Here is a 12,942-nt window from a genome sequence, read left to right on the forward strand (position 1 = left end):
TGCTAAAAAAGAAATAAGACGTTTCCCTTTTAACAATACTAAATTAGAGCTAAATATTTTCCTTTAGTTTGTTCTAAAGTTGTCATAGGTTATTTCTTTTGAATACTCATTTTTAACATTTATTTATTTGTTATAGTTTTTGTTCTGTGATAAAAATTGTTTTATAATAATTAACACTACAATTCACATTCTACAATTCATTGTCCCCTTGTCAAAACTTCTTTTATTAATTAGTATAAGGGTTTAAATGAATAAAAGCTGCATTGAATTATACAATAGTTTTATAAAATATAAAATTAATATAACAAGCCATTATGCAAAACTAAAATAGGTATTTCAAGATAGTGAGCATTGAATTGTATTTTGATTTTATGCAGATGTTCAAAAAGCAATTGGCAAATAGTAAAAATTTATTAATAACTATAAATTATTCCATTTTAAAGTACAAACAAGTGCTAAATGATCAGAGGGAAAATATTCATTTGGTAATCCAATTTGTGCTATTACATCTTCGTGCCTAGGCATTGGTACAACTTCAGACACTGTTAATTTGTTTTTAGAGTAAAATATATAGTCCAAACAGCCATAGAATTCTTCTGTATAATTTGTATAATCTGGAGTCCCACAAGCACTATCTAAATTTAAGTCGTGAGTAAGTGGAGCTTCTTCATTCATATTTGAATCTAAAAGCAAAAATAATCATTAGTTAAGAACACATTAAAACAGAGTCCAAACTCAACTTCTGAAATAAAATTCCCTGACATTTCCAGGTTTCATCAGAAAATAATAATTTTTTTTTTTTAAATTATACACAGCAATCATAATCATTCCTGGCTTGACAGACCAGTGTGGGCCAAAAGCTTATTTACGAGATCTCTCCAGGCATCTGTTTTTGATGCAATTGTACTCCAATTCTTAATATGTACACTAATAAAGATATTTTCTACGTTATCAACCCATATCCAAGGCAATATTTTACCAAAAGCATACTTTTTTATATAATAAGCAATGAAACTTATTGTTTGATAGAAAGTTTAACAATTTGAACAAAGATGTAGCATATAGATTAGCTCATAAGTGAGTACATATATAAATTATAAATCGAAGTAATATATTGCACAAGAATCTAAAAAATCAATGCAATAAAGTTTATAAATAGAGTCACATGTATAACTTTCATTTTTTTAATGGACAGGTGGTTAAGACCACAATGAATTTATATAAAACGCTTAGCAATTAAAAACAAATTATTATCAGCTTAATTATTGAAATGCAAATATGGTTATATTGAAAAAAATCGAAAATAAACCATGTAAAGAGCAATTTTTACAAATTAATGCTCTAATTTTAATAATTCAAAACAGAAGCAGGATGTTTAAAAAGAATGGCAGAAATATATGTTAGCCATATTTACTTTGAGCTTCATTGGCTACTTCCAAATTTTGTAATATTATTTCCCCATGTTTTGGCTAAAAAACATATTATTCAAAATCTCAAGGTGAAAGTGTGCCTTCATTCAGGTAAACCTTTTGAAGTGGGACATGCAACTCCTCACACATTCATAGTATGTTAAGAAAGCTGGATTTATAGAAACTACAGTTGATGCTAGATATAACGACTCCTGTAGTCTAAAAAAATATAGGCATTGTAACATGAGGTCCCTTTATCATGAGTTTAGTAGAGTACATAAAAGTATAGAAAATATTTATTCATATTTCATAAATACTGTACACATTTTCTCAAAAATATTATTTTTCTACTCATTTACTTCAAAATCTTTAATTTCTGTTCTAAGCATACAGCGTTACATTAGTTAAGAGCAGCTGTTTTCCCTAAATAATATATGTTAAGGTTAAAAAAAAAGAGAATGCAATCTAAAAAAATTTGAATATTTCATGTTTTAATTCTAAAATAAACCAGCTATTACAATAATTCAGAAGAAAAAAATGAATTGACAAATAGTTTCTCAAGCAAGAGGAATATGAGTGATGGTTTGTTGAATCCTTAGTAAAACTTACAATGCTTATTGAATGCACTCTGTACTTAATGCATACTTCAAAAGTGGATTATTTATTTTTAATTTTTTCACTATGTTGGTAAAAACGTTATGCAACACTTTCAAAATAGATTGCTCTAATTTTAATGAAATTCTTAAGGAATTTATTTTCATTATTTTATTCTGATGACCGAGAGAAACCATTCCAGAAAAAAATGGTCTGAGGCCAAGGAGAGATAAGACTACTTTAAGTAACAATTTCAAAGCACTTACTATTTTTCCAACTTGGAAAACACTTTCCCGAAGTCATAAAATTATATGTTTCAGAATTCGGCATACTGTTAAAATCTCCACAAAATAAAACACCAGCAGATTTCAGATCCTAAAACAAAGAGACACAACTATCAAGGTATGACTGTTACCAACTAAAAATATTGCTTAATAGTTAGAGTACGATTTTGTTTTTCGGTGACAATAGCATATAGGTTTTGAAAGGAAGACAATTATACCATAGAGATATTCATAAAAAATTAAAATTTGATTAAATATAAAATTACCTCAGTTTTTATTAAATTTTCAATGTACTGAGTGCAAAGAGCAGCTTGGATGAGTCTAACTTCAGGACTGTCTTTGTTTGAATAGAGATGGGTGTTAGCAACGATAACCATAGAGAAGGGAAATTTTCTGAGCTGCAGAACCAAAATCTGAAAACATTGATAAATAAATAACTCAAACTTCATTAAATTTTACACCATGTAAGGAATTTTTTGGTACAAAAAAGAAAATAAAAATATATAGCACATGCTAAATTGGCTATGTTCTATTGAAAGAGTATCTGAACTTTTTGTTCATATTTCTTCTGAGATTTTTCCAAGGAATCTTTTGTGATAAACTTGATTATATTTTTTTCTAAAAATTATTGTTAAAGATTTTACTGTTATCACCTCATATCTATTTTGCCAATTCCGCCACTGTTAGAGGTATACCTATATGACGCCAAATATTTGGAAATTAGTATTTGAACTCTTATTTTTCATTTAATGTTGTTACTTTTTAAATGTATATTTATTTATTAGTATGATGTAACCAAATCAAATTGTTTCAATTAATTTTAACATTTCATCATATGAAGGTTTGGTGATTTCTTCATCATTTCTGTCCTCATCTTCCTCACAATTTATCGTTGTATTGTTTTTCCATTTCACATTGCCTAGAATATCCAATTCAGTTAATGTTTCTGTGATTGCAGTTTTAGTATCAATAAAAAGAAAATCATTTATCAGTACATCATCGTTAATTTCGTGGTACTCTCTTAGTTGTACCCACATTTTTTAAAATTCTTTTAAAGGAATATCATCCTCGTCCCTAACGCTGACTAAGAATCCAGTTTTAGCAAAACTGTTACGAATAGTACGATCTGTAACATAATAGTTCCATGCCTTAGAAATTTCTGTTTTGCTTTCTCATAAATTGATTTTTGGCATGGATTCCTGTATGGAATGCAAACAAAAAGGGAAAGTTATTTTATGAAGAAATTTCCAAAATGTTCTTGCTTCCTCGAAAAAAATCACATAATAGAGAAATTTGCAAATACTATATATATATATATATATNTGTATGTATATTCTAAATTTTAGAAATTTCAATGAGTAAGTAAAACTGAAGTTGCAACAAATTTCTACGGAACATTAAGATTTTTTTTTTTATTTTTTTTGCTAAGGTAACCAAATTCTTATTTTTACTCACAATTTTATAAACGAAAACTAACACAAAATCAAAATTTAGAATTTAATATTGTTAAAATTAGAATTTAACCATTCACACTCTGAGTATTTTGAAATATTATTTAAGTTTATGTACGCACTAATTTATTTAAAATATATGATGTACTATTACAATATAACAGCTTATAATCATAAAATAAAGTGGTAACAAAATAATAAGATACAAAACATTATATATATGTATATATTAAAAAGCTGAAAAACCAAATAATGAAAAGATATAATCATCATTTTGTTTTCCACTTTTTAAATATATATTTTTTAAAAATATTTTATTTTAATAATTTTTCTTTTTCTCTACTTATTAATCTTTATTATTTTTATTACTCTTTATTTCCTTTCATTAATCTTTATTCTTTTTATTAATCTTTATTATAATCTTTATTATTTTCTCTGTATTTTTAACCAATTTTATAAGTTCTATATACTTGCAGCTTAGGCGCAGTCAATAAAACTTATTAATTTTCTTTGTTTTTCTTTCTTTATCCCTTTTGTTTTTATTGTGATAATATATACAGTTGCACCTGTACATCTCAAACCTCTTTATCTCAAAATTTCTAAAATTCCCTACATTTACTGTCTAAAATCAATGTATTTTCCATGTTTATGTCGAATTTTTTCCTCTTCAAAACCTCCGTTTCTCGAATTTCTAATAATAGAGCACAAATGTCAAAATATTCTTTATCAGTAGAACTCGCAGACAGAGATGAATTTTGTAAATCCACAGGAAGTAGGGATGAACAGGTTGGGGGTGTTTCTTGGAATTTCAATCATTATCCCTGCACTTCCTTAACTAGAAAGGAATACAATGATTTTGGCAGTAAGTGAGGGGTTAATGAGTAGTGACCATCAGGGGTTAGCTTTTCAACATAGATAAGAAAGCTAAGAATAGAAATTTACTTTGACCTCAAAATTGCAACCAATGGATCAAAGGATAATTAAGAGCTTTAAAGTGAACTATAGAAAACAGTTGGTATGCAAACTTATAGATGCCATCGATGAAAAAAGTTAGTCACTATCAGAATTACTGTTTTGCCTGGAGAATTGTGTCTTTAAAAACTATCCAAAATGGTTTTAAAAAGCTGCTTTTAAGAATAGCTGTGAGGATGATGAATAAGGGATTGAAGGTATCAGTACAGAAGAAGAAAATGTTAATGCTGAAAATGCAGTGCCAGATTTGCCAGAATGGAATGCAATAAAATCTGGATTCAATATTGACCTTAATTTTGAAGATTTTTATAAGTGGACAACTGCCTGGCATTGACAGATGAAAAAATCATAGATAATGTTAAAGGAATATCAGATGAAGAGGAAGAAGCTGAAGATCATATTGATGAATCAAAAGTGAATGCAAAAGAAGTAGAAAAAGCTGTAGAATTCTTATAAACTACTCATGAATCCCAGGAAAATGTAGGCTATGAGGAATTTGCAATCTTTCTAACCTCAAAAGAATAATCAAAACAAATAAGGTTATACGTCAAAAATCTTGGAAAAATTATTTTTAGTGTTAAATGTATGTTAAAAAAATGTTATGTGAATAGATGTATGTGGTATAATTAGTTTAAAGAAATGTCTATATTTTTCTACTGAAAACAATTAAAGCACTTTTAATAGAATTTCTTAATTAAATAAAAAAATTTTAAAGTACATGTATAACTTGTACCTGTATAATCTCGATTTTTTCGCCTTTCCCGTGAGATTCGAGATAAACATGTTCGACTGTATAGATAAATATTACTTTACAAAGTTAATATTTTGATTTTTCTAAATCAAACTATAGTTGGAATACAAAACACAATGAATTCAAAACTATCTAAAAACTTGTAAGTTGATTTTTTTAAACTTAATTTCAATAATATTAATGGCATTCATAAATTTGTTCTTAAGTTTTAAATATAAGTATTTTGTTTACTAACATTGTTAATGTCAAATAAAACTGCATTTTGAGTGAAATTTGACAGAAAAGTAACTAAACTATCCATATTTTGATACATAAGTTGAAATGGTACTGCAATTAAACTTTATTGTTCTGAAGAGAAGAGTATTCTTTGTAATCTAGAAGTTATATTTTAATCAGTTAGAGCCATCTATAGAGTTTTAATTTCACTTTTGTACATATGACAGTAATAACACAAAAGTTGGAGATACATACAAAGTGATGTGTAGAACAAAATATACAAATTATTCTAAAACTATTGGTTACAAATATTCAAGTAGGCATTCATAGTATATCAGAATATGCATACATTTATATTGCTATCATAATTAAAGTAAATTATTCAAAAAGTTAGGAAGTGAAACACAGGATAGTAATGAAATTTTACTTACATTTTTTTAAAAATATAATTTAAGTGGAAAAGTATGAGGCATATTTTCCTACTCCTGAAGAATATTTTAAGTAAAACATACCATTAAATAATTAAAATAAATATTTTAATGAGAAATATTGCCAAGGAAGCAAAAGTTAACAAATTGAGAAAATAATCTTATACAATTATGTTATTAATTAAATTTTTTTTTACAGTTGCAAAGAAAGAAATTGATAGAATGTTTGCTTTTGTAATGATCACAATACAAAATAATAATAATAAAGGGTGAAAAAGGAATAATATTACCTGAAATGCAGAATCTTGTTTCAGCAAAACACTGACATCTCTGTTACTACCACTCACTTTTGTCCTTAAATCTTTACAAAAGTCCTTGTAAATAATTTCATTCAATAGCACTTCGTAACTCTTGATAAGCCTAAATTAAATAAACAATCAATCCCACAAAGGTTAGAATGGATGCAACTCATACGAAACATTTCTTAAAACTAAATTAATAATTTCGTCTAAATTTTATTAACATACCATTTTTGAATTGTAAAGGTATTTATTTTAATAATTTTCATTATTCTACGCACTGTTATCATAATTTATGTACTATTATTATTCTAATAAGCGTGAGCAAATGAGAAAAAAAAATATATTGAGCAAGCTATGCAAAATCAACTTTATTTAGAGATAAATCAAAACTTTCAAAGTCAGAACAAACAAAAATTAAAATTTATTTATTTGAGGCTATTTATTGAATATATATTTATTGAATATATATATATATAAATACACAACCTTGTCTTAACATCAAAGAAGTCTGTAAATATTCCATCCACCTCAATGCGTGCTTTACTTCCATCATAAATTCTCTTAATGATATTAAAACATTTTTATGGGATTTTGTAAGTTTTCAATATTTCCCACAATATGTCCCGATTGAATCAAAAGCCTTATTGAAATCGATAATATTTAGATATAAAGGTGAATTCGTCTCCAACAGGGTTCTTACACTATTTCAAGAAAACAAAAACCTGACTTTTGCAGGTTTTTTCCTGACCTGCCGTTTCCTACTCCAACAAAGCTTTTAACATTGCAGTTTCAATTAGTAATAATATGGTTCTTAGTCATAAGTATCATATATTGAATAGGATAAACACTCATTTATTAAAGTGGAATTACGTAATAGCACTTTATATCCCAAATTATATTTTCAGAAAACTTGCGAAACATATTTTTAATTATCATGATTGATTAAACTTTTAGTGTGTTTTTGTAGTTAGATACGAAAACTATTTAAATAAAAAGATCAAGAAAATCTGTTGCATTATGGAAATATTATTTTATTTAATGTTAAATGGAACCAAATGCATGAGTGTCGTCAGGATATAAAGGGTTAATCAAATCTGCGAGATATGTACCAGTATCCTCAAATAATATTTACTCTTAAAACATTTCTTACATTAAGATATTAATTTTTAAAAATCACCAATTCACTTCTAACAGACTTTTCTTTTAAAAGATAATATTGAAATATAAAACGGAAAGAAGACAAGAAAAGTTAATTATATACAAATAAAAATTCAGATAGAAAAATTATGCAACTTGTGAGAAAAATAAAATCAAAAATATCGTTTTCCCCCCAGTATTTTTAAATTTATTTCTGTAATACTGTAAGCTTTCGGAGAAACTCAGGGGCTATGTTATATAATATTTCTCAACATATTTTGCTGTTTGACAATTTCTGAATTAAGAACATCCAGTTCTGTTGCAGCAGTTTTCGTCAATTTAAATTTTCTTAATTTCAAATTCTTTTCTTTTATTAGTTTTCTAGAAATTTCAGCTTTTTTTATTTTCTTTGTTTTTCTTTTTGGCTTCTAATGCATGTCTGCATCTTGTTCTAGATCTTTTAACAGCATCTAGTATTTTTTCATTAATGTCTATGTTTTTTATTCCATTTATAAATGAAACATAATCATACACACGCCTTTGTGAAATAATAGAGTCTTCATTGATGTTTTCAACCAATAAGCTCTTATTGATTGAAAACCCCTCTTTGGCTGTTTCGTTACCATGAGAGAGGATAAGAACAATTTTTATAACCTCCCACAAATTTTAAATTTTTTTTCTGGGTGCAAATATTTTGAAAAAAAATTATCTAATCTCTTTTGCTGTGGATTAAACTCTAAGAAACTCTTTTGCTCTTCTTTTTTTTTTGGCAGCATCACAAAACAGTAAAAATTCCTTTTTCCGCTCTTGTTTCAGCTACTGTTGTTTGTAAACCAGTTATTCACACAAAGAACAATAAACCTAGCAACCCTATCAAAAATTCCTTATCATTGGATAAATAGGAGGAAAATTGCTAACAGGACAGGTTCTATCAGGGAAAGAGGAATGTTATTATGAGGAAATTACATATTTTGAATTACAGAATTTTTCCTTGAAACTTGCTATTTTGCTACGCTATAAAAGATAATATTAATGTAATGTAATTAAAACTGATGCTTAAATGTCAAATTTTTTACCTTCATCACCTTGGTAACGACGTGAGGGGCAGCAACATTACTCTTTTTATTCACATGGCAATTAAGGAGTATATCTATAATTTATAAATGTATTATATTAATAACATACTGGTGAGGGCAAAAAGTGTGATTTGTGGATACCAAGGTAACGGAGAGAGGTAAAGTGGAGAAACTGCATAGCCTTAAAAAGCATATTTTATTTACAGAGTGTGAGGGAAAAGTGAGATTTGCTGATACCATGGTAATGGAGAGGGGAAAATTGCGTTAAATGGGGATCACACACCCAAGGGGCACCTATTATATTTACAAAGTAGTTGGAGGTCTCGCATATACTAAGAAAAAAAATATAATTACTTAAATTTACTTGTCCGATAAAATGATGCTAGCCCTTCGTAACGTCGTCCTCCTTTTTTCTTATAGCAACCATGAAAACCAACTCTTTCCAAAACTGGAAAAATGTCATAGCTAAACAATCGTTCTTCCACTTCTTGTAAACATATGATATCACTATTGTAACCTGTGAAAAATAAAATTATTGAAACACTCATATTTTTACAAAGCTCATAATAAAATATAAGCTGAAATATACCAATTAGTTCCTTTAGAAGTAGTTGTTTCCTATAATAATTATTTCGGGCTTTTTCTGAGCAATAAGGAAATTTCCGTTTCTCAACATATGTGTTGGCTAAAGTATTATAAGACACACATCGTATGCTGAAATTAGAATGGACAAAGATTAAACATTAAAGACATAGTTAGAGTTAATCAACATTTAAGAAAGACATGTTCGGCCCAGCAAAACTAACAATGTTTTTCTATAATATATTCTGATATAAAATGATTTACTCTCTATTGGACTCCCTGTAAAGTTTATTGGACTCTAACTAAAAAAATGTCTACCAGTCTTTAAGATGTTCAGCTTGAGCAAAAATAGCTGTGATTAATTTGTAATGAATTAAATAATTTGTGAAACATTTTAGTTAGAAATATAAACTATTTTAGCAATATTATTGTTTTTAAACAATATTAAGTATTGTTAACACATTTTAGCAGATGATTTGGCTGATGAATATAAAAAAACACAAACAATCAAATTTAAATTTTAAAAAAAAATCTGATCTTAATCAAATAAATCTAATTTTTAAAAAAATTGTTTTTAAAAAAAATCATGAATTTTGCCAACCCTGATCAGTATTCAGTAGCCAATATAATGGGATAATATGCTGTTTTCGCCTTGGTCTGACCAAAAAAACAAATTCTTTGTATTGTAATTTTATATTTAAATTCACTTTAATTTTTTTCTAAAAGAAAAACAGTTACCCCTTATGTTACAGACACTATGGTAAAAAGGAAATTTTTTTAAATTCACCATGAATTTTATATGAATGAACCACCCTCTCCGAAAAGCAGAGTTTCCTGTAATCGGAAGCGGACAGTCATCTATTAGCTGAAATTTATGTATTTTATTATAGTTTATTTATGGTTGTTTAAAAGAAACTTCTATCACATCTTTCTTTATAACTGGATAAACATCAAACAAAAGCGTAGGATATTAAATTTCTTTATCTATTTTTTTAATTGTAAAAATTATAATTCTGTTAAGTTTAAATAAATAACTATTATAGATTAATTAATTATTTCTATATAGTCTCAATTATTCTAAAAACAATTTATGGTGTACCCTTCCAGTAAATGGAAAATGTTTTCTTTAGAAAGAACTGAAGTTTCAATATAAATATTCAATCCCACTTAACCGAGGTTGCAACATGTGAACGGACTAGTGACAGAATTTAATTAATTTATAACTCTGTACATACGTTTGAACAAGATAGCAAAACTTTACTGAGTGATAGAACGCGTTTACACGAGCAATATTCATCATAGAAAGTAGTGGCATTGTAAATGGTATAAGAAGGCCAGTTCTCACAACAGGCATATCTAACATGGATTGCTCAGATGATGGCTGGTTACACATATCATAAAAAGGTGCACTTGGTAGATCCTTACCAGCAGCAGTTTTCTGTACATATTTGGGCAGGGATCTATCATGACCATTTGATTGACCCATATCTCTTACCACACTGCCTTGAAGCAGAATTGTATCACACTTTCATATGAGAGGTGTTGTCTGAGCAGTTGCTGCCGATTCTAACCCTCATCAACTTGAGGATGTGAATGTGGTTCCTATCATATCAATTAATCATATTCTTGTGAATAAAAACTTTTTTAAAGCATCTTTTCCCCTTCTTGTGTAATTTTTTAAATGTGATAGCGGAAACTACCTTTTAAATTCTAACTGCTTGTGTTCCAATTATACATTTTACGTTGAATATTACTCTGGTAGATGCGTTCTACCACCCAGTAAAGCTTTGCCTTCTTGATCAGGCTCACTCTGTATACAAATCTGCGTATTTTATTTATTTAATTTTTACTAAAAGGATTATTTGTATAGTTTTTTTCATAATACAAGATTGCCTAAAGGTAACAGAACTTTGCTAAAACTTTATAGTTTGAGTGTCACATCAAGTTTAGTGATTAAAACATCATATACATGTAATGAATCTAATTATTAAAATATTTCATTGTGGCTGAAACAATAAATCTCATTCACTCAATAATGAATATCTTCAGGACAAGTTTTGTGTAATATATTTCACATCTTTATTTTCACTAAAAAAGCTTTATCAGTAATAAGACTTAGATAAAATGGAAAACTTTCTGCAAACACAAAATCCCAATTAAATGTGCACGAAATTATTAATTCTTGTAATTAGTTTCACAATTGATACCAGAGTTTCCTAATTAATTGTAGTAATGGTATTTCTGGTAATATGTTTAAAAAAATAGATGTTGTGGTAATAAGTACCAAACTGATATTATGGTAATATATTTTTTACTGCCCCTTCTAATAGGAAAATACCTTTTTTCCAAAAACAAATTATAACCCTAACACTTTTATTTAGTATTCTTACCTATCATCTTCAGTTAGATTTGGTGTAAATTTTTGCCTTTTCTCAAAGGGTAATTTTTCAGGAACAGCCTGAACTTCACTTACTGATGCAGTAGAGAAATCTTGACCCACATATTTACCCCTTCGAGGAATGCACACGACTTTCAAGAAACAACCTATGTCATCTGAACAAGTTGTATAAATAAATCCCTCACTAACTTTTAACCAAATTCGATCTTCTTCTATAATTAAATCACCTGAGCCATGGATATTTAATAGGTCATTGAATTTGTCTTTAGATTGAGAGCGATACCAAATAAAACAACAGTCCTCTAAATTTGCACACTCCAATCTAAACCTAGGTCTTATACTACACCCAGATAATATGTATTCAGGTAGATTCAAACTGATAACAGATGGGAAATTAAATTTTACATCAAAACTAAGTTCACCTATCTTCAGTTGTGTGGCCTGAGCCCAAGCTTCCATGTTTAATGTTTTTTCATCCATAAATTTATTATTTTGAATCAAATTTACATCAAAGTCCTCTTCTGCTTCCTCAACAGCAACTTGAACATTTGAATATTTGTTCATAACAACTTGCCGCATTTCTTCTTTCTTACGCTGTAAGTTCACCATCAGTTTTATTCGAGACAGAATGCTTTGACAACATTCTTCTTTCGGTGCTTTTACATTCAGATATGAAGATCGCGGCAATTTAAACGAAACTTTAATATTGCTGTCATCGTCTAAGCATAAAACTTTGACGATCGGCAAGTTTCGAGATTGAGAACTATTATGCCTTAATACATTCAGCATTAATTTAAATGCTTTGCTTCTAAAATTCATTTTATTAAGTCAGAATTCAAGAGTCTTTACGAACAAACAATTTATTGCAAATATTTTAATTTTATATTTCCTATAGAAAGTACTAAACCAAAACCATTAATAGTGATAACTTTCAATGGTGAACAACGAAATGACATCTTTACGATATTTTATGAATTGCAGCTCAAAATCAAAGCTCGATTTTTTTATTTCACACAAAAATGATATAAACATTATAAACATTGCGGCGATTACACATTTTCTTGCCTAAATAGGAACTTGCAGCCGCTTCCGACTGCTGCTTTCTACTAGTTTGAAGACGTTATTTCAAATTCCACTAAATTATCTGAAATTATTTTGTCGATATTTTGCTACTTTTCTTTCTCCCTCAGAAAAAATAAAAGGTAAAATTATTTCAATAACGAGTTAGTTGCGAAGAAAGTAAGTTTAATACGATATTGTTTAAAGGAAAATAAACAATGCAGCCTTATTGTTGGAAGCAGGCTTTTCATTTCAAAATTCAATTGATGAATTGATGTTTTAT

At 28.0% G+C, this 12,942-nt stretch overlaps 1 protein-coding gene across 1 annotated transcript; it reads right to left on the minus strand.

Annotated features, from left to right (window-relative positions):
* Positions 1-392: 392 nt before the first annotated feature.
* LOC107453974 (2',5'-phosphodiesterase 12) lies at positions 393-12,865 on the minus strand. Its single transcript, XM_043045480.2, has 7 exons — positions 11,593-12,865; positions 9,210-9,334; positions 8,975-9,137; positions 6,396-6,525; positions 2,554-2,700; positions 2,270-2,378; positions 393-683 (listed from the first exon to the last, which is right to left on the minus strand). Exons 1-7 carry the CDS (start codon positions 12,417-12,419, stop codon positions 421-423), a joined length of 1,764 nt encoding a protein of 587 aa, XP_042901414.1. The 5' UTR covers positions 12,420-12,865; the 3' UTR covers positions 393-420.
* Between the last annotated feature and the right edge of the window lie 77 nt (positions 12,866-12,942).

The sequence above is a fragment of the Parasteatoda tepidariorum genome, chromosome 1 (assembly GCF_043381705.1).
Source record: "Parasteatoda tepidariorum isolate YZ-2023 chromosome 1, CAS_Ptep_4.0, whole genome shotgun sequence".
NCBI classification, from domain to species: Eukaryota; Metazoa; Arthropoda; class Arachnida; order Araneae; family Theridiidae; genus Parasteatoda; species Parasteatoda tepidariorum.

Excerpts from the sequence above, each read along its gene's own strand:
- LOC107453974 (XM_043045480.2), bottom strand. The coding sequence starts at position 12,419 with ATGAATTTTAGAAGCAAAGCATTTAAATTAATGCTGAATGTATTAAGG. Across the intron at positions 9,138-9,209 it reads ACTTCTAAAGGAACTAATTG|GTTACAATAGTGATATCATA; the intron begins GTATATTTCAGC and ends TATTTTTCACAG. Across the intron at positions 2,701-6,395 it reads AACAAGATTCTGCATTTCAG|ATTTTGGTTCTGCAGCTCAG; the intron begins GTAATATTATTC and ends CAATGTTTTCAG.